Below are 19,199 nucleotides of genomic sequence, written 5' to 3'. Positions count from 1 at the left end.
TTGGGTAAGGGTGAAATGTAGCAACCATTAGTACAATTTCCTATGGATTTTCTATATTTCACTGGTGGTGTTTTGATAAACGGTTGTACGTTCATACTTAATATCCGAGTGAGGGAATAATTTATTTATTTGATCAATTTTAACAAAAAATATTTTTAGAAATTATGAAAACAGTCAAAACTCTTCTAAATACACGAGGATCATGCATGCATATATGTGTTTATTGTACAAAAAAAAAAAAAATATATATATATATATATATATATATATATATATATATATATATATATATATATATATATATATATATATATATATATATATATATATATATATATATATATATAATTAGAACCCCAGCAAACACAGAACGTTCCCCTAACGTTAGTTTTTGGTTTCCAGAATGTTATTTTTTGTATTTGGTTAGCCAGGAACATTTTCTTTACATAAATATAACGTTATTTTTATGTTAGTTTAACGTTTCCCTAACGTTTTAGGAACTTTATTCTATCGTTAGGGGAATGTTAAACTAACCTAAAAATAACGTTCTATTTCTGTAAAGAAAACTTTCCTGGAAAACAAAAAACAAACCTTGAAAAATAACGTTACAAAATAACATTAGGGGAACGTTTTGGGAACCAAAAATTGTTAGCTTGGACTGCCCTAAAAACAACATCAAAAAATTGAAACCATCACAAATTGAAATTATATTGTTTTTTAATGAAAACTGAATATGTTGGCTTCTATTGGTGGAATGTTAACTAATGTAAACTTTGTAATGGTTTTAATAGTAAACGTCAACAAAACAGCTGATGCTTCATAATATTTAAAGGAGTTTCTATTTGATTTAAATGTAAATAAATAAATAAATTAATTAATTATATATTATTGCGTTAATGCAAGGTTAAAAGTTTGAATTTCCACTTAAATTCCTCAAACTTTATATAATAACAATATTTTAGAGGACAGCATGCCATGTATAAATGTACATTTGTTCATAATAATAATAATACAAAATAAAAATATTTTAAAAGGGCCATACTGCAGTTGTCATGACAACTATGCCCTGCTCCACGCCGATAGATGGCGCCGGTGAGCCGTCACCGCTTTGGTCGATAGTAATGAAGAACACTGAGGATAGTACGGCGATTTCTACATTATAGAAGAGATAAACAAACATGTAATAGCACACTTACGACTTTATTTACTCGCTTTTTATCACCTCTACACCTTAGTAATTTTCTTTAGATATTTGCCGCATTGTCACTGCGTAGCCGCGAGCCGTTAGTGAAATCAGTCCGTCTTTCTGCATCAAAACGAAGTTGTTTGCCGTAAGGAGGACGACGTGAAAAAATGGCGTGAAAGGATGAGCTTTACCACATTCTCTTATCTGACCGCTGTCAGGGGTAATTACTAATCTTATTATGCCGTTTGTGGTCAAATAACACGTGCATTCATAAAGTTTATGTTTAAATATAGCGATATGCTTTATTTGAAAGTTTTCTCCATGCTTGACTTACACATTGTGATCAACGCATAAATGATAATGTTGAAGTAACGTTACCTCTGCACTTTCTGAATGCCATTTATCTGTATTTTGTGTTTACTAATTTATGTTTATTTCACAGTAGTTAATACTTTAAAGACATGCTTCTGCAACTGAAAAATTTAAATGAGCTTGTATTTTATTTTCAGACAGGTGTCTGTGATCACCCATAAACCAAAAAGGGACACTGCAAGTGAATTCGTTTTCCCATAAATTCACTTAATATTGAGGTGGAAAGCCATGGCTTGGGCTCTGAAACTACCCCTTGCCGATGAGGTGATCGAGTCTGGTCTGGTCCAGGATTTTGATGCCAGTCTGTCAGGAATCGGGCAAGAGCTTGGAGCTGGAGCTTACAGCATGAGGTGAGTCTGCCTACTAAGGTCTTTTTAAATGATGTCAAATTATTAGTAAAGTATAGTGGGGTTTGACAACGCTGCTTGTTACACCTTTATGCAGCAAATACATGACTGATGATGTGAACCAATGTTTTTTCTTATTGAAGATAGAGTGTTTATATTCATTTATTTGTCTAGCCAGACTATGTTGTCACTCCATGGCATTTTAAATGTTTTGGCACTATTTGACCTTGCAGAGATGCACATGCTCTTCTTTACATTGATTTTGTACATAAAGAACCATTTCAGGAAGCAGAGATCTGTGGGTATCATCGTAATAGGCGGTGATAGGGTTTAATATCAGATATGGGTGTTGAGGCGTACCTCAAGTTTTGTTAATGTGATCTATATAAAATCGCTATTTTGCTAGTTTATAAAATTCCTTAAAGCGGTTGGATTAAATCTTTAAAATAAAATGAATTTTCAAGTGGAGAGGCAGACAGATTCACGATGCTTAGCACCTTCATTTGGTCTCCAGGTAACAAAAAAGCTGCCTGTTATAAACCACATGTTCCTGCCATCTGCGTAATGAGTTGTTAGATGTTTGAGTAGCGTTAGAAATGTACTCCGTTTACCTCAAAGTAAACCTCAAAGCTTATCTCTAAGGTACATATTGTGTCTGTTTAATTGTTGTATGTTATCTCGCACAAAAAAACCCTTTGCTGCAAACATTATATTTATGTAGAAAATGCTAAACAAGACCATTAAAATGTTCAAATCCTTTTGTTCCTCTTTGTTTTCTAGTGATGTGCTGGCTCTACCCATCTTTAAGCAGGAGGAGTCTAATTTACCTCCAGAAAGCGACAATAAGATTCTTCCCTTTCAATACGTGCTTTGTGCCGCCACATCTCCTGCCGTTAAACTGCATGATGAGACGCTCACCTACCTCAATCAAGGTCTGTTCACGCTGAAGAAAACAACATCACTTCACTTTGATTATGATGTGTTTGACGTGATATCCTCGTCCATTATGATGCTGATCTCAGTACAGATCTGTTCTGATAATGTACAGACAGCCGCACTGTTGTTATCACGAAATAAGCCTTTTCAGTGTGAAATGAGACCCCAGAGATCACACAGTTGGGGCTTATTTTTGCGATAACAACTGGCTCCATATACGTTATCCTTACTTAAAGCTCACATAACACACGCTGTTTCTGCATTTCTGATGTTAATCTGGAGTACATATAGAGTAGTATTGCATCCTTTATATCTCTGAACAGTCTTTTGTTTAATCAGATTTATAAAAGAAAGATTAGCTTTACAGATTCTTTCCGATAACGTACGAAAAAATTAAGGAGGAGTTACTACAGCGGGAGGAGCGAGTACGAGTCAAGCAAACACTATACAACACTGTTTAACTTATGATTAACTACATGTTTGTGTCATTTATATATTATGCACGCGCCTATTTCAAACATAAGACAGAAGTCTTACTTACCGCATGCAACTCATGACCCGGTTGGGACTTTTCAATGAAATCCAGCGCATCAAACACACACGCAAAACTCCGCTGCTACCCCGGATAAAAAGATATATCCATGTTTCCATAAGGCTGGCTTTCTTCTCCTTACATTCAAAAACACACTTCTTCTTTCGTGCCTTTGTTGAGTTTTGAAATTAAAGCTGTGTCGCGTGATGTTTGTAAGTTCTTGCGTCTCCCGCTGATCAATGGGTGGGTGGGGTTTTCTGGGGGAAGTGCCCATAAAAAGAAGTGATAAATATAGAAACCCCTGAAACGTCAGCTGGACCTGTAATCGAAAAAAACTTTCCAAAACTTGTACGAACCCTGGCAAAGTGCATTCGGCACAGAAATACTCTTTTGCTTTTTTGACCACTTTGCCTACGTTTAACATGAGGAAATAACTTTATAACTGTGTTAATACGGCAGATTGCATAAAATACCATAGAACCACCCCTTAAAGCGGGGTGCGCGATCTCTGAAAGCCATTGTTGACATTTGAAATCACCTAAACAAACACGCCCCTATCCCAATAGAATCTGGACCTTCTTTTGATGACCCTCCCCACACATATGCAACCCTGGGCAACGATGTCCGTTAGTAGACACGCCCCTTACTGCTGATTGGCTACTAGTGTGTTTTGGTACTCGGCTCGACTCCCTCTTCCAAAGCGTTTTTCAAAAATCGTGCACCCTGCCTTTAACAGTTACTATTTGACTTTAAAAATGTTTTAGTAAATGCAGAAATTAACATGAACTAGATAAAAAAAATGGTTAGGTAATGCCTTAACTAATTGTTAAAGGAATATTCCATTTTCTTAAAAGAAAAATCCAGATAATTTACTCACCACCATGTCATCCAAAATGTTGATGTCTTTCTTTGTTCAGTCGAGAAGAAATTATGTTTTTTGAGGAAAACATTGCAGGATTTTTCTAATTTTAATGGACTTTAATAGACACCAACAATGAACACTTAACACGTAACAGTTTTTTTCAACGGAGTTTCAAAGGACTATAAACAATCCCAAACGAGGCATAAGTGTCTTATCTAGCAAAACGATTGTCATTTTTGACAATAAAAAGAACAAATATACACTTTTAAAGCACAACTTCTCGTCTAGATCTGGTCGTGATGCGCCAGATGACCCCACGCAATACGTCAAGAGGTCACAGAGGACGAACGCGAAACTCCGCCCCAGTGTTTACATGTGTTGAGAAAGAGGACCGTTCCTACGTTGTTGTATGTCAACTGATACTAATTAATGTCTTTGTGTCAGTTTATTGTTTACAAGGGTCCGCAAATGTGCGTTTTATATAAGTAACACGTGACCTCCCTACGTCACTACGCATTTACGTTAGGTCGCGCTGGACCGACCTAGACGAAAAGTTGTGGTTTAAAAGAGCATATTTTTTATTTTTCTTGTCAAAAATGACAATCGTTTCGGTAGATAAGACCCTTATGCCTCGTTTGGGATCGTAGTCCTTTGAAACACCGTTGAAAGAAACTGTTACGTGTTGAGTTAAGTGTTAATTGTTGGTGTCTATTAAAGTCCATTAAAATGAGAAAAATCCTGCAATGTTTTCCTCAAAAAACATAATTTCTTCTCGACTGAACAAAGAAAGACATCAACATTTTGGATGACATGGTGGTGAGTAAATTATCTGGATTTTTCTTTTAAGAAAATTTAATATTCCTTTAACAAATACAACCCTATTGTAAAGTATTATGAAAAATCTGATTTGAAAACTTAACATTGTGCTATTTTTGTCTGCAGGACAGTCTTATGAGATTCGAATGCTGGACAATCGTAAATTGAGTGAACTTCCTGAGATCAATGGTAAAATGGTGAAGGTGAGACTTTGCTGTCTGTTCTTGCTGCTTACCATGGGTTTATTCTTTATAATTCACACTTCAAAAACAGGATTATTTCAGCATCAAGTCTGAATCACTTTAGCCTTTGAAAATCCTCTAAGAGTCCCTCTTAATCTACGTTTGGGTAAACTGCCTGTCATTGCATTATACATGAAATGGACCTGGTGATGAGTCACTTGTGTTTCTGCGGCCTGCAGAGCATCATCCGTGTCGTGTTTCACGACCGCCGTCTGCAGTACACAGAACATCAGCAGCTGGAGGGCTGGCGCTGGAACAGACCCGGAGATCGAATCCTTGATTTAGGTAAATACTGTAATCCACTGCCTGTTGAAGAGTGGAAAGTTGGATTATTTAAATCACGTGGCAGTGTAATATGATTCTCGGATGGGAGATAATTCTAGCAGACACAACAAACTTGCAACGGATTAATAACACGCTTGCTTGGAAAATCTTCCCAGATATCCCGATGTCCGTGGGAGTGGTCGATCCCAGGGCAAACCCTACACAACTAAACACAGTTGAATTCCTCTGGGACCCCTCAAAGAGGACCTCTGTGTTTATTCAGGTATCATGAACCAACTTTCCCAGGCATTCATTTTTGTCTTCTAGTAAATCACACCGTCACACTCGGAAGTTATTTTTTTTCTTTTTACCCAGTGTGTGCATTTGTCCAAAACAAAATTTCGTGACATAACAGTTCCTAATAAAATATCAAACATGCACTTTCTCTCTCTCTCCATCATTATACTGATCTATTATGTTATTAGTGGTATCAAGGCGATATATAAAGACTAGGATATAGACCAAACACATTTACATGTATGAATTTAGCAGACACTTTTATCCAATACAAAAGCAAGGAAATACAGCAAAGTGATTTGTCAAACATACAGCAGGGAAAATAAGTATTTGACACATCAGTAAGGGGATTTCTAAGTGGGCTATTGACACAACATTTCCACCAGATGTAGCCATCAAACCAAATATTAAATTCATACAAAAAATTCAGAACATTTAAGTATACAAGTTGAGTCATAATAAATAAAGTGAGTTGACACAGGGAATAATTATTGAACAAGGTGCAGAATGGTATATAAAGCCAGGAGATCACCTGAAATCTGTCAGTATTGAGAGAGAAACTCGGCCCCCTATCAGTACTAATTGATATCAGCTTCTTTAGTCCTAACTGTGTCAATAGCCCACTTAGAAATCCCCTTACTGGTTAAAATGCTGATGTGTCAAATACTTATTTTCCCCGCTGTATATACTACTTCCTGGTAAACAATTAACAATACCCTAGAATCACTATGCTTTAAACTTAAAGGAATATTCCATTTTCTTAAAAGAGAAATCCAGATAATTTACTCACCACCATGTCATCCAAAATGTTGAGGTCTTTCTTTGTTCAGTCGCGAAGAAATTATGTTTTTTGAGAAAAACATTGCAGGATTTTTCTCATTTTAATGGACTTTAATAGAAAGAAAAATAAAAATAAAAAATATGCTCTTTTAAACCACAACTTTTCGTCTAGGTCCGGTCCAGCGCGACCTAAGGTAAATGCGTAGTGACGTCACGTGTTAAATATATAAAACGCAAATTTGCGGACCATTTTAAACAATAAACTGACACAAAGACATTAATTAGTATCAGCTGACATACAACAACGTAGGAGGGGTCCTCTTTCAACGCACTTGTAAACACTGGGGCGAAGTTTCGCATTCGTTCTCTGTGACCCTTTTGACGTCATGACGTATTGCGTAGGGTCACACTGGTGCATCACGACCGGATCTAGACGAGAAGTTGTGGTTTAAAAGTGTATATTTGTTATTTTTCTTGTCAAAAATGACAATCGTTTCGAAAAATGACAATCAAAGAAAGACATCAACAATCAAAGAAAGACATCAACATTTTGGATGACATGGTGGTGAGTAAATTACCTGGATTTTTCTTTTAAGAAAATGGAATATTCCTTTAACATCTTAAAAAGTCTTATACACCAAGTCCTGTCTTATACCCAGCTGTAACCACAACTTCTGGGATTATATCAATATTTCCCTGCTTGTTTCAGGTTCACTGTATCAGCACAGAATTCACTATGCGCAAGCACGGAGGAGAAAAAGGAGTGCCGTTTCGTATTCAGATTGACACTTTTAAGGAGAACGAGGCTGGAGAATACACCGAACACCTCCACTCCGCCAGTTGCCAAATCAAAGTCTTTAAGGTGGGACGAAGTTTTTACTGATGATAAGCATTTTCAATGCGACACCTGTATTATCAAAACATTGTTTTCTTTAGAAATGAATTAATAGTGATTGTTTTTTTAGCCTAAAGGAGCAGACAGAAAACAAAAGACAGACCGAGAAAAAATGGAAAAACGGGCACCACAGGAAAAGGAGAAATACCAACCTTCATATGAGACAACCATTCTCACTGAGGTGTGTTTCAAACCCTTCCATGGAATTGGCGATTTGGCAAATTTATTTTAGTATTTTAAATGCTAAATTATAATTATTGTTGTGTACATGAATTTTTATATACAGAAAAAATAGTACTCCTGTTCAAAACACTGAAATGATAAGAACTCTCTAAAATAGAAAGAGTCCACATTAAAGCACTTTATGATGGTCTTATACATTTTGTGTAAGGGCTGTATATCTACATGGAATCGATCATTAAACTTGCAAAATTTTGATATTGCTGTACAATTTTGGTGCTGTTTTCACTATCACCTGATTTTAAAATGCAATGATATTAAGTATGTTTATTTAAACAGTGCTCTCCATGGCCTGAGATTACATACGTCAACAATTCCCCATCACCAGGTTTTAACAGCTCCCAAAACAGCTTTCCTGTAATTGAAGGGTAGGTAATGTTTGTTTACAGAGTACTTACAAACAGAGAGATTGCAAATAGATTTGAGATTTTATAGCATGTATGATTAAAGGGATAGTTTACCAAAAATTATAATTCTTCATAATTTACTCACCGTCAAGTTTTTACAAACCTGTATACATTTCTTTGTTCTGCTGAATGCAGATATTTTGAGCAATGTTTGTAACCAAACCACTGACTTTCCTAGTATTTTTCTTACTTACTATGGAAGTCAATGGTGCTTCTGTTTCCTGCTTCATCACAATTATCTTGCTTTGTGTTTAGCAAAACAACAAAATTTATACAGGTTTGTAACAACATGAGGGTGAGTAAATGATGACAGAATTATCATTTTTGGGTTAACTAATCATTTAAGAACTCTGTGATGTGACATTACATTTGTGACCATTTAAGGTTTTCTGGCATTCATTTGTGTTCTTTTTATCCCTGCCCTTTTTAGAAATGGTTCACCCAATCACCAGCCGGAGCCTGTTGCACAATTAGCAGATGTAAGTGTTCTTTTCGCCCCTTCCTTTTTCATTGTTTCATAGGATTTTGTTATAAATATGAAACTGTTATAGTTGTGTCTTAGGTCTAGTACCCATAGCAGTATATGTGCTTGGAGATATGAAAAGCAAAACTGATCTTAGATCAGCTGTTTGAATGAAATGCATTCATCCCTATGTATGTTTGGCGCTCATCCATTTTTTTTTATAACATTTCAACATATTTAATATTTGCTGCAAATTAGTAAATCTTTGCTTCCTTGGGATTTGATTTGAATAACAGTAAGTTTGACATACAGTGGTGTTCAAAAGTCTGAGTCCATCAATTGTAGTTTTTTTTTTTTATATATAATTCAATTTTATATATAATTTTAAATATAATTCAGTGAGTTTCTTTAATGTGATTACTCAAGTCTGTTTAAGGAAGTTGCATCACCTCCATATTTGCAACGCCTCCAGATCTTGCAAAAGCAAGACCTTTCAGATACTGTGCATGCGCAAAGTCCCTCCCCCAGATGAGGTCATTCTTTAACGTTTGATGATTGGCTCTTTTTAATGAAAGGCGGGACTAGAGCAGCCATACTGACTGTTGCCATCTCCCCCATTCATATAAATACCAGTGATGCATCTTGGTAGTATCTTTGGTAACGTTTTTTTTTTGGAGGGTATTGTGGATTGTGGACTCAGACTGTTTTGAACCCCACTGACTTTATATCTGTTGGGAATTAATGAATAGGAACGGATGGCTGATCTTTAGCATTGTGTGTGTGTGTATGTGTGTGTGTGTGTGTGTGTGTGATACTTAGTATAGTATCTTTGCATCCATTTACATGAATAATATAAAGAAAAACCCTCCTTTCCACTCACATTCTTGCAACTGTTAGATGCTGTGGTTTGTTGCTGTGATACTTGTGCATGTCCATTCATACATCAGAAAACATGTTGCCCTTTGTAGTTTTGTACTTTGTTGAATTCAGTTGTGTGTTTATATATATACACAGTACCAGTCAAGAGTTTTGACACACACATTTATTAGTACTGTCTCCAATAATAGTATTGAAATTGTCAAATCTTTAACCTCCTAAGACCCAAGCTTTGGTTTGACTTGCATTTTAGATTTCTTCCAGCTATTTGGGGTTGGGAAGAACCAATAAGTATTATAATAACCAAATATTTTGAACATGAAACAGTAGCTGCGTTTACATGGACATTTGTAATCCGTTTAAATGATCAATCTGAATAAAAATGCTCCATGTAAACACCTCAATCTGACTAAAAACTGCCAATCTGATTAAAAATCTAATCCGCTTGGTAGGGGTGGTTTATACCGTTTGTAATCCGCTCAAAATGACATGTATACACTTGATCGGATGGATAACTGAAACTGGGAGGCTCTGCGCATGTGCCATCTTTTCTTTTTTTTAATGGCGGTTGGCAAACGCACTGAAAGGTGCATTTCCGCCACCTACAGGACGGGAGTGTGGAGCATATGCACACGTGCAATGACGTAGATTTGCCGTAATGACATGTGACGCAAATAACTCGAGTTTGTTTTGTTGAAGGAAGTCACAAGAAGTGATTGTCTTGTAAATCTTGTTCCTATTATCCGTCCAATTCCCCATAAAGTGATACAAGACAGCGTTGTCCGGTCAGTCCATGATTTATTCTCTGATCCACAAACGCGTGTGTTTGGACTCGCTCTCGCGAACGGTCCCTGCAGCACCGCGTGAAGTAAAATACGCTTTTTGGGCACACGTGAATGGGTGTTTTTGCTGCTGCTTTATAATCAGTGAGGCACAAAGCAAATCTTGACAGCGTGAAACTATATTTGTGCAATGTGGGCATGTCAAATTATCAAATCTGATGTAAATCTTGTGTCATATAAACACGTACATCAATCCGATCACATTATTAAGTGTTCATGTAAACGCTATGATAGGATTTATTAATCGGAAGGATTTTAATCCGATGGAGGCAAAATGTGTCCATGTAAACGTAGCTAGTGATGTCCCCTTATGTGGTAGACATACTAGGTCTTAAAAGGTTAAAATAACACTTGAATTTTATGTGACTGAATATAATGTACACTTTTATAAGGAACCAGGTTCACAATGTAGCTGTGTCCAAAATCACCTACTTTCATACAACATGCTAGGCGAAAATCAGTAGGCGAGGCGAGTGGTATATCCGACTTTATAGTATTCGGAAAACAAAAGGTGAAAATTACCCGAATTACCTACTACTTCTGATTTTGAAGTTTGCATTCGATGGACAATTTACAAGCCAACCAAACAAGAAGAAGAGTCAACATCAGAAAAAATGTCGGAAAGCATTTATTCAAATGTAAATACATACAGGAAAAAGCTGTTCCTTGTGGTTAAATTGCGCTTGTTTAACATAATCTAAATTAATGGCTTATTTGTTGTCATGATTACAACGACGTACATCACGTGATTGTACATGCTGGATGTAATATGTCCGAATTTCACATTCATACTATAGACAGTTTTAGCAGTAACAACATAAATGAGTAGATTTCGTGGTCAACACGTAACTTCCGATAAACTCAGCTGAGAATAAATAATCACAAAGTCCTTTTAAAGTAGTTTATTTATATAATGAGCAAAACAAACAACAGGTAGATTACCTAGAAAACCAAAACAATTGTTATTTTTGACGAGGTATTTGTTTAACAGTACATTCACACGGGACAGAAGTGTTAACACTCGATGAAGCGTGACAGCCAATCACAGTGGCCACTACACATGCTTTCATAAACGTAATTGCCTGGCTCTGCCTAGGTTATTTGCATAAGGCGATCTGATTTCCTTACTCACGCATTGCCACTTGAAAAGTTGAGAGATGTTTAACTTTTGCCGCGAGCAACGACAGTGATGCGTCGCAGACGGATCCACAATTCAGTTAGGCAACGCATGACGTCACCCATTAAAAGTGAAAGGAAAGCGTTAAAGCTTACACCCCGTGTGAACGTACCGTAATGCTACGTACACACCAAACGCGGGGCATCACGTTACTCGCTCTAGATTACTCGCAAGGCGAATAGCGCATGTTTTTGCGGCAAATGTGCTGCCCATATTGCGTCATTTGCATCGCCTCATGCGAGGACGCGTCTGATCGCGTCTTTGCATTGACTTTGTATGTAATCTACTCGCGCAAATGGTTGAACTCGCATCTGGTGTGAACCCACAGTAAGAGTTCAGTTTAAGCAACTAGTCAGACAATTTAACAAACAGAAACCGGAAGTAAAGTTCGGACCAGACGCATATCTGTCACCGCACGTGCGTCCGATGAAACCGCATATAGAACGTACTGGTTTAACGGTTGATGAGTAGGTAGTTCCTCTAATTCAGTACGTACTTTCACAGTATGCGATTTCTGACGCAGCGTGTGGGCATTGTCTCATAATGAGAGGCATTTTATAGTTTTGAAGAAATTCCCATTGGTGTTTGTGCTTGTGCGTCTCCTTCGATTATTGCTATCTTACATTTTTTTAAATTAAGAGGTTTATATGTACACATTCGAAATTCATACATAAACCAATTTGTAGTGTCTACAAAACTACTTTTAAGCATTTAAGTGTACGCCTTTAGATCAAAGTATCTTTATAATCATAAGAAATTTTCAGGTGTGTCTAAATTTTTGAATGGTTGTGTATATGGGTGAGATTAAGAATATATGAAGAGTTCAGATGCAAAACCCTCTAAGTGCGCCTGACATGTTTTCTCTTAATGAATTCTGCCTACAAAGCAGTATTTCTGAATTAATCTGATTTGAAGCGAAAGTATTTGATGAACATATTATACGTTCTGAGAGTGTTTAATATCAAAATATTTTTTGGTGGAGGTGGCGTTTAATGGCTTTTGCATCTGAGCTTCTCATATACACATTTTGAATGCATTGTTACAAACCTTTAATATGTTTTTTTTATAATTGGCTAAATTTGGGGCTCAACATTATTTATAATGGTTCTGCCCCCTTTTTGTCTGTAATAATTTCTTTTTTTTTATTAACCTCTAACATTTGTTTAAAGATCCCAAATATTGTACTGTTGTAAAGTTTTATTATTCAAACATTGTTTTATAAAGCAAGTTTAACACATTTTGACTGTAAGGTTTCTGTTCATGTAAAAGCCCCCTTATCTGCCCATGCTTCCTCATCACACGTCAATAACACAAAAGGTTTTTTTGGAGGTTTTGGTAAATCTGAGATTTTAAAATTGAGAGACGTTCTGCCTTACAGTTGTCGTTCCATCTACTTACAAGAGACAGTGAAAGCAACCAGGTACATGCATTTATTTGCTCATATGATTATGTTGATAATGAAATGTGTTTCGCCAAGAGCAAAACTTGGTTGGTATGAATTTTTTTTTTTAATTCCTATTAAAAATGGTAACAAACTATAGGCAGACGATTAGGGAAATGTCAAAGTCAAACAGTTTAAGGGGTGTGTCTGTGTGGAAATGGATAAAGAGACAAATGATGTTCGCTTTATGGTCAGTGTGCTAAGGCCTCTTATGTCCTTTCTCTTTGCCCCCAAACAAACAGAACCTGTTGCCCACGGCAACGCCACAGGAAGCACAGCAGTGGCTCCATAGAAACCGATTTTCACCGTTCTGCCGTCTCTTCTCAAACTTTTCGGGTAAAGGGACGATTGGGGTCGTATAAGTGTGCAACACATCCCATACAGCTCTTACATTAAAAATTCTATCAACTATACAGTGTCTTTACATCATTAAGATGACACATTAGCTCATATCTTAAAACAATCCCATACAGAATTTTAATGTAATGTATTTATTAAATGTATTATAATAGGCCTTGTCATTTTATATTACTGTTTGTATAGCATAAAATAGCATTGCAGGAGAGATGGAAATGTAAGCACATTGATCATCTATGGCTGGTTTCAGGGGCCGACATGCTCAAACTGACCCGAGAAGACGTCATTCAGATCTGTGGACCTGCCGATGGCATTCGGCTTTTTAATGCACTGAAAGGACGGTAAGTGCAATGCATTTTCTAGGCTACATACAATATTCTCCTATTCGCGCATGCGCATAAAAGTACGTGCTGTTACAAAACTCTGGCTGTGCACTACGGAAGCGGATTAGAGCCACTGGTGAAAAAAAATTTGAATTCTGACTTTAATCTCAGAATTCTGAATTCTGACTTTAATCTCAGAATTCTGAATTCTGACTTTAATCTCAGAATTCTGAATTCTGACTTTAATCTCAGAATTCTGAATTCTGACTTTAATCTCAGAATTCTGAATTCTGACTTTAATCTCAGAATTCTGAATTCTGACTTTAATCTCAGAATTCTGAATTCTGACTTTAATCTCAGAATTCTGAATTCTGACTTTAATCTCAGAATTCTGAATTCTGACTTTAATCTCAGAATTCTGAATTCTGACTTTAATCTCAGAATTCTGAATTCTGACTTTAATCTCAGAATTCTGAATTCTGACTTTAATCTCAGAATTCTGACTTTAATCTCAGAATTCTGACTTTAATCTCAGAATTCTGAATTCTGACTTCAATCTCAGAATTAATTCTGACTTTAATCTCAGAATTCCGAATTATGACTCTAATCTCAGAATTCCGAATTATGACTCTAATCTCAGAATTCCGAATTATGACTCTAATCTCAGAATTCCGAATTATGACTCTAATCTCAGAATTCCGAATTATGACTCTAATCTCAGAATTCTGAGTTTAAAGTCAGAATTTAAACTACCAGTTTAAAGTCAGAATTCTGAATTCTGAGTTTAAAGTCGGAATTCTGAGAAAAATATTTTTTTCACCAGTGACCCTAATCCTCTTCCGTAGTCCACGTACTGTGGACTTGGACCCTCAAATATGTGTTAAAGCGAAACTATACTTCTAGCTTAATGTTAGCTCAGACGCTTCAGCTATGATTTAAACTTCTGTAATTTGCTTATTTATTTAGCTTGTTATCAGAAATAATCTACCGTAGAAGGACTGTGTTATTATTGATTTTTTGCGGACATCTACCGGAAGTTAAGTTTGTTTATTATGTTGCTGTTGAAACTGTCTATATGTGTTTGTATGTTCCTCTATAGGGTGGTCCGTCCCAGACTCACCATTTACGTGTGTCAGGAATCTCAGCAGGCTCGTGAACAGCAGCAGAAACATGAGAATGGAGATGGATCCAACAGCACTTTCTTCGGTGTGTATTTAAACCTTCAACACTGTAACAGAATAACAGGAATTCTTCGTAAAGGTCTAACATCAAGCATTGAACATCAAAAATGTGACATATTAAGTAGAAAATGAATATTAGGCAGGAATTGTACCCATTAGCATTTGATTAATGAACTTGTGACTTCACATGGTCTGATTAAAAAAGGTTAAGATAGTTCTTAAAGGAAAACGTGACAGCTTTTCAATATTTTACAATGTTCTTACCTCAACTTAGACTAATTAATACATACCTATCTTTTTGCAATGCGTGCACTTAATCTTTGTACAGCGTGTCGTGAATGTGTTAGCATTTAGCCTAACCCCATTCATTCCTTTGGATCCAAACAGGGATAAATTTAGAAGCCACCAAACACTTCCATGTTTTCCCTATATAAAAACGAGTAAGTATGCTGGATAAAAAATGAGAACTATATTGTATGGCGGAAGAGCACTTAGATCGTGGCGCGCAGTAACATCATCACTCCTGACTACCCCCCTCTTGCTCAAACTTCCTTCAAAATTATTGCGCCCAAGGTCGAAGGGCTGCAAAATAAGTGCTCTTCCACCATACAATATAGTTCAGATTTTTTATCCGCTTAAAAAATCGGCACGTGTTGTTTTGTGCCACCATACTTACTCGTGTAACTACTCATGTAAGAGTCTTTGAGTGGGGAAGACATGGAGGTGTTTGGTGGCTTGTGGATTCGTCCATGTTTGGATCCTGGGGAATGAATGGGGCTGGGCTGAATGCTGACACATTCACAACATGCTGTGCAAGGATGAAGTGTACAAGATAGGGATGTATTCATTTGCTAAAGTAAGAACATAGCAAAATATTGAAGAACTGTGCCGTTTTCCTTTAAAAGGAATAGTCTACTCATTTTCAATATTAAAATATGTTATTACCTTAACTAAGAATTGTTGATACATCCCTCTATCATCTGTGTGCGTGCACGTAAGCGCTGGAGCGCGCTGCAACGCTTCGATAGCATTTAGCTTAGCCCCATTCATTCAATGGTACCATTTAGAGATAAAGTTAGAAGTGACCAAACACATCAACGTTTTTCCTATTTAAGACGAGTAGTTATACGAGCAAGTTTGGTGGTACAAAATAAAACGTAGCGCTTTTCTAAGCGGATTTAAAAGAGGAACCACATTCCACGGCGCAACAGCACCCTTGGGAGCACCCCGACTCGCCCGAAAAGTCCGCTCCCCTTCTCACTCTCATAATGGGAGAGGGAGGATGTTACTGCGCCGAGTCGAAGTACTCCCAAAAGTGCTATTACGCCATAAAATATAGTTCCTCTTTTAAATCCGCTTAGAAAAGCGCTACGTTTTATTTTGTACCACCAAACTTGCTCGTATAACTACTCGTCTTAAATAGGAAAACGTTGATGTGTTTGGTCACTTCTAACTTTATCTCTAAATGGTACCATTGAATGAATGGGGCTAAGCTAAATGCTATCGAAGCGTCGCAGCGCGCTCCAGCGCTTACGTGCACCAACACAGATGATAGAGGGATGTATCAACAATTCTTAGTTAAGGTAATAACATATTTTGATGTTGAAAATGAGTAGACTAGTCCTTTAACTCTTTCCTCACCATTGAAGAGTTATTTCGTCAATTAAGAGAAAAAACTTCCCTGCCAATGACGAGTTTTTACGTCAATCCATATTTCCATTTTTACACTAGGTGGCACTCTTACCCAACTTATAAAACACTAAAGCATCCAGTGATGCAAAAACAGTAAAAACTCAGTGTATGATCTCTAACAAAAGTCCTTTACAAAAGTGCAATTATCTTAGCTTTTTGTAAAAAATGTGGTGTTTTTCAAGAAACCTACCCATATTTTCATTTGAAAGCAGAGGGTATGTTCTTTCATTTGATATATTGTATGTCTTTATATTTAAAGAAGACATACAATTTTTGTGAAAATCATAAAAAATGCTGTCTGGCAACTTTTTTTTTGAAATCTCTGACGGTGAAAGGGTTAATTAATGTTGTTTGTCTTCAACCGCTCGGCCTTATGTCAAAAAGCAAGCAAAAAGCAATTGTTACGTATTGATTAAAACAAACAAAAAATACAGTGCACTGATGCATCGTGCACAATAAAAGCAGGGACATCTATAAAGGAAAAAGGATGAATATTGATTTCATGTTGTCAAGTTCTTTAAATTTCCGGATAGCATTTATGATACTTGGATAGCCTGTGTTTTGATTGTCTTTCCTTTTCAGCATTATTTTTAAAATAATGTTATAATTTGTTGTCCCGTGTCTCATTCTTTCCTTTAATCTTTGTTGTCTGTTTAGTGTATCACGCTGTCTATCTGGAGGAGTTAACAGCCGTGGAGCTGACGGAGAAGTTGGCTCAGCTCTTCAGCATTTCTCCACGCCAGATCAGTCAAATCTTCAAACAAGGGCCCACTGGTATCCATGTGCTAGTCAGTGATGAGGTGAGCTCTTTATTTGCTTTAATTAGGAAAATAATTTTTTTTATGTATAGGTTTCTTAATGTTTTTAATTACCCTAATTGAATAAACATTATCAGTGACCTATTTTTTAAACATATGCTGCGCCCCAATTCGCCTGCTTTATGCTATGGGAAAGTATTTACATTATAGTGCGTAGCAAAATGTGACCTTACATTTAAATTCTTGTTCAAATAGATGATTCAGAACTTTCAAGATGAGATATGTTTCGTCCTGGACACAATGAAAGGTACAACCATGCCAGTTATTTGGGAGAATTACAGTTTTTATACCCTGTGTTTTGTAACCTAAACGTTTTTTATTGATTTGCAGCTGAAACAAATGATGGCTATCACATCATTTTAAAGTGACAACAAAGGATATGTGGGGGAGCGAACACAGCCCTCTGTCTTTCCTAAGATTCAACCCACAGCCCCGACACTCCACACTTCCCGGACCGCGCCGCAGATCGCTTTGCTCGGAATAGTAGTGGAGGCAATCATGGAAAAGGAAAAAGGCATCTGACCCTTTTTCATTTCCCCCCCTCTCTCAAAAATCCAAGAAATCTTGCTTTATTTGCATTTCTTTGCTTTGTTGCTTTTTAAACTAAAAAATGATTTAGCCTTATAGTTGTAATGTGCTAAAGCCTTACATGACTTGCGACGAGTGATTTAGCCGGTATTAAATACAGTATTATTAAATGTCACCTGTCTGGATATCACCCCCTGAATATTTAGACTCCCATGTGATACGCAGTCCACATGCCTCAAAGAAAACATGCTTTATAAACAACACTGAAGAAAGACGAATTACAGTCGAGGGACTTGTCAATATATGGTTGGCCCATAGATTTCAAGTGTAAAAAAATGCAATACATCTTTTATAAGATCTAGAAATTGTTGATCGTATAGTAGGCGGTGCCTTTCTCATACGCTGTCACCTTGTTTATAAAGAAACGGTTTATGTATGATCTCAAAACTCGACATGATGTTGTTAGGTATGGATGGGAAGAAATGAATTGATACTGCCATCCTTGTATTTTTGGTTTAATTAATTGGCTGTTTCAAGTCAATGGATTGGTTACTTGTTAATTCCTTGTTAAGCTTTTGCAGGCTATAGAAATACCAGCTCAAATTAACTTGACTCTTCATGACTGTTCAGGCATGATATGAGGTTCTCTAGTTTTGATTCCTCAGACACTGCCACAAATGCACATGACGTCACTGGCGAGAGATGAAGATGGCAGCATCGGGCATTATGTATGTTCCTTTCTAAACTGTATCATACTCCCCCAACTTTTTCAGCGTTGCGTATGTTAGTATAGTTTTAAGTGATTACCAAGAGCATTATTTTATGGTATAAATTGAGAGATATCATGTTTTACTTCTGTTTGTTTCCTTTTGGATATGACCACTGATGTACTAAGCCTTTAGATGAGGTAAAGGGGAGAAACATTGCACTGCATGTGAAAAGATAATTGTGTTAAGTGCTAAAATCAAACTAGACCAAGACTGTAAAGAAGTGAGTTGTTGTCTGTTGTGACCCTTTACTATGTCATTGCAATGATTAAATAACTTACCTTGAAGTTTACCTGTTTTGTTTTGTTTTCCTCACACAAACCTAATTTAATTTAGTCTGAATCTGAACGCTATTTCAAGCAATACATATTCATTTTTAAGGTATAAAAACTGCTTGGTCACAAATTTTCATTTTAAAGTTTTCAGACTTTATTTGTAGGTTTGAAAAGGTTAAATATTTATTTTCAACAGCAAAAATATACTTATAATTTTATACTTTATACATTTTATGCAAACTTTTATATTTTGGTCGGGAAAAATATATTTTTGCTGTATGGG

General features: G+C 36.4%; 1 protein-coding gene across 2 annotated transcripts; it reads left to right on the top strand.

Moving 5' to 3' along the window:
• Positions 1 to 1,089: 1,089 nt before the first annotated feature.
• On the top strand, positions 1,090 to 18,933 carry tfcp2 (transcription factor CP2). Of its 2 annotated transcripts, XM_055188335.2 has the most exons (17): positions 1,092 to 1,406; positions 1,696 to 1,908; positions 2,686 to 2,837; positions 5,178 to 5,254; positions 5,473 to 5,578; positions 5,734 to 5,840; positions 7,344 to 7,496; positions 7,600 to 7,710; positions 8,049 to 8,137; positions 8,607 to 8,655; positions 12,913 to 12,954; positions 13,218 to 13,311; positions 13,583 to 13,673; positions 14,755 to 14,861; positions 17,186 to 17,328; positions 17,542 to 17,593; positions 17,677 to 18,933. In XM_055188335.2, exons 2-17 carry the CDS (start codon positions 1,787 to 1,789, stop codon positions 17,712 to 17,714), a joined length of 1,533 nt encoding a protein of 510 aa, XP_055044310.1. In that variant the 5' UTR covers positions 1,092 to 1,406; positions 1,696 to 1,786; the 3' UTR covers positions 17,715 to 18,933. The 2 variants fall into 2 exon arrangements, with proteins under 2 accessions (XP_055044311.1, XP_055044310.1); XM_055188336.2 differs by lacking the exon at positions 12,913 to 12,954 and having other exon boundaries at positions 1,090 to 1,406.
• The last annotated feature ends 266 nt before the right edge of the window (positions 18,934 to 19,199 follow it).

This window comes from Misgurnus anguillicaudatus, chromosome 13 (assembly GCF_027580225.2).
Source record: "Misgurnus anguillicaudatus chromosome 13, ASM2758022v2, whole genome shotgun sequence".
Classification (NCBI taxonomy): Eukaryota; Metazoa; Chordata; class Actinopteri; order Cypriniformes; family Cobitidae; genus Misgurnus; species Misgurnus anguillicaudatus.
The sequence above is the reverse complement of the archived record's forward strand: the minus strand, read 5'-3'. Positions and strand labels throughout refer to the sequence as shown.

Bases quoted from the DNA above. Each gene is read 5' to 3' on its own strand.
- tfcp2 (XM_055188335.2), top strand. From the start codon at position 1,787: ATGGCTTGGGCTCTGAAACTACCCCTTGCCGATGAGGTGATCGAGTCT. The intron at 5,579-5,733 runs GTAAATACTGTA...AAATCTTCCCAG, and splicing joins AGATCGAATCCTTGATTTAG to ATATCCCGATGTCCGTGGGA. The intron at 14,862-17,185 runs GTGTGTATTTAA...TTGTCTGTTTAG, and splicing joins ATCCAACAGCACTTTCTTCG to TGTATCACGCTGTCTATCTG.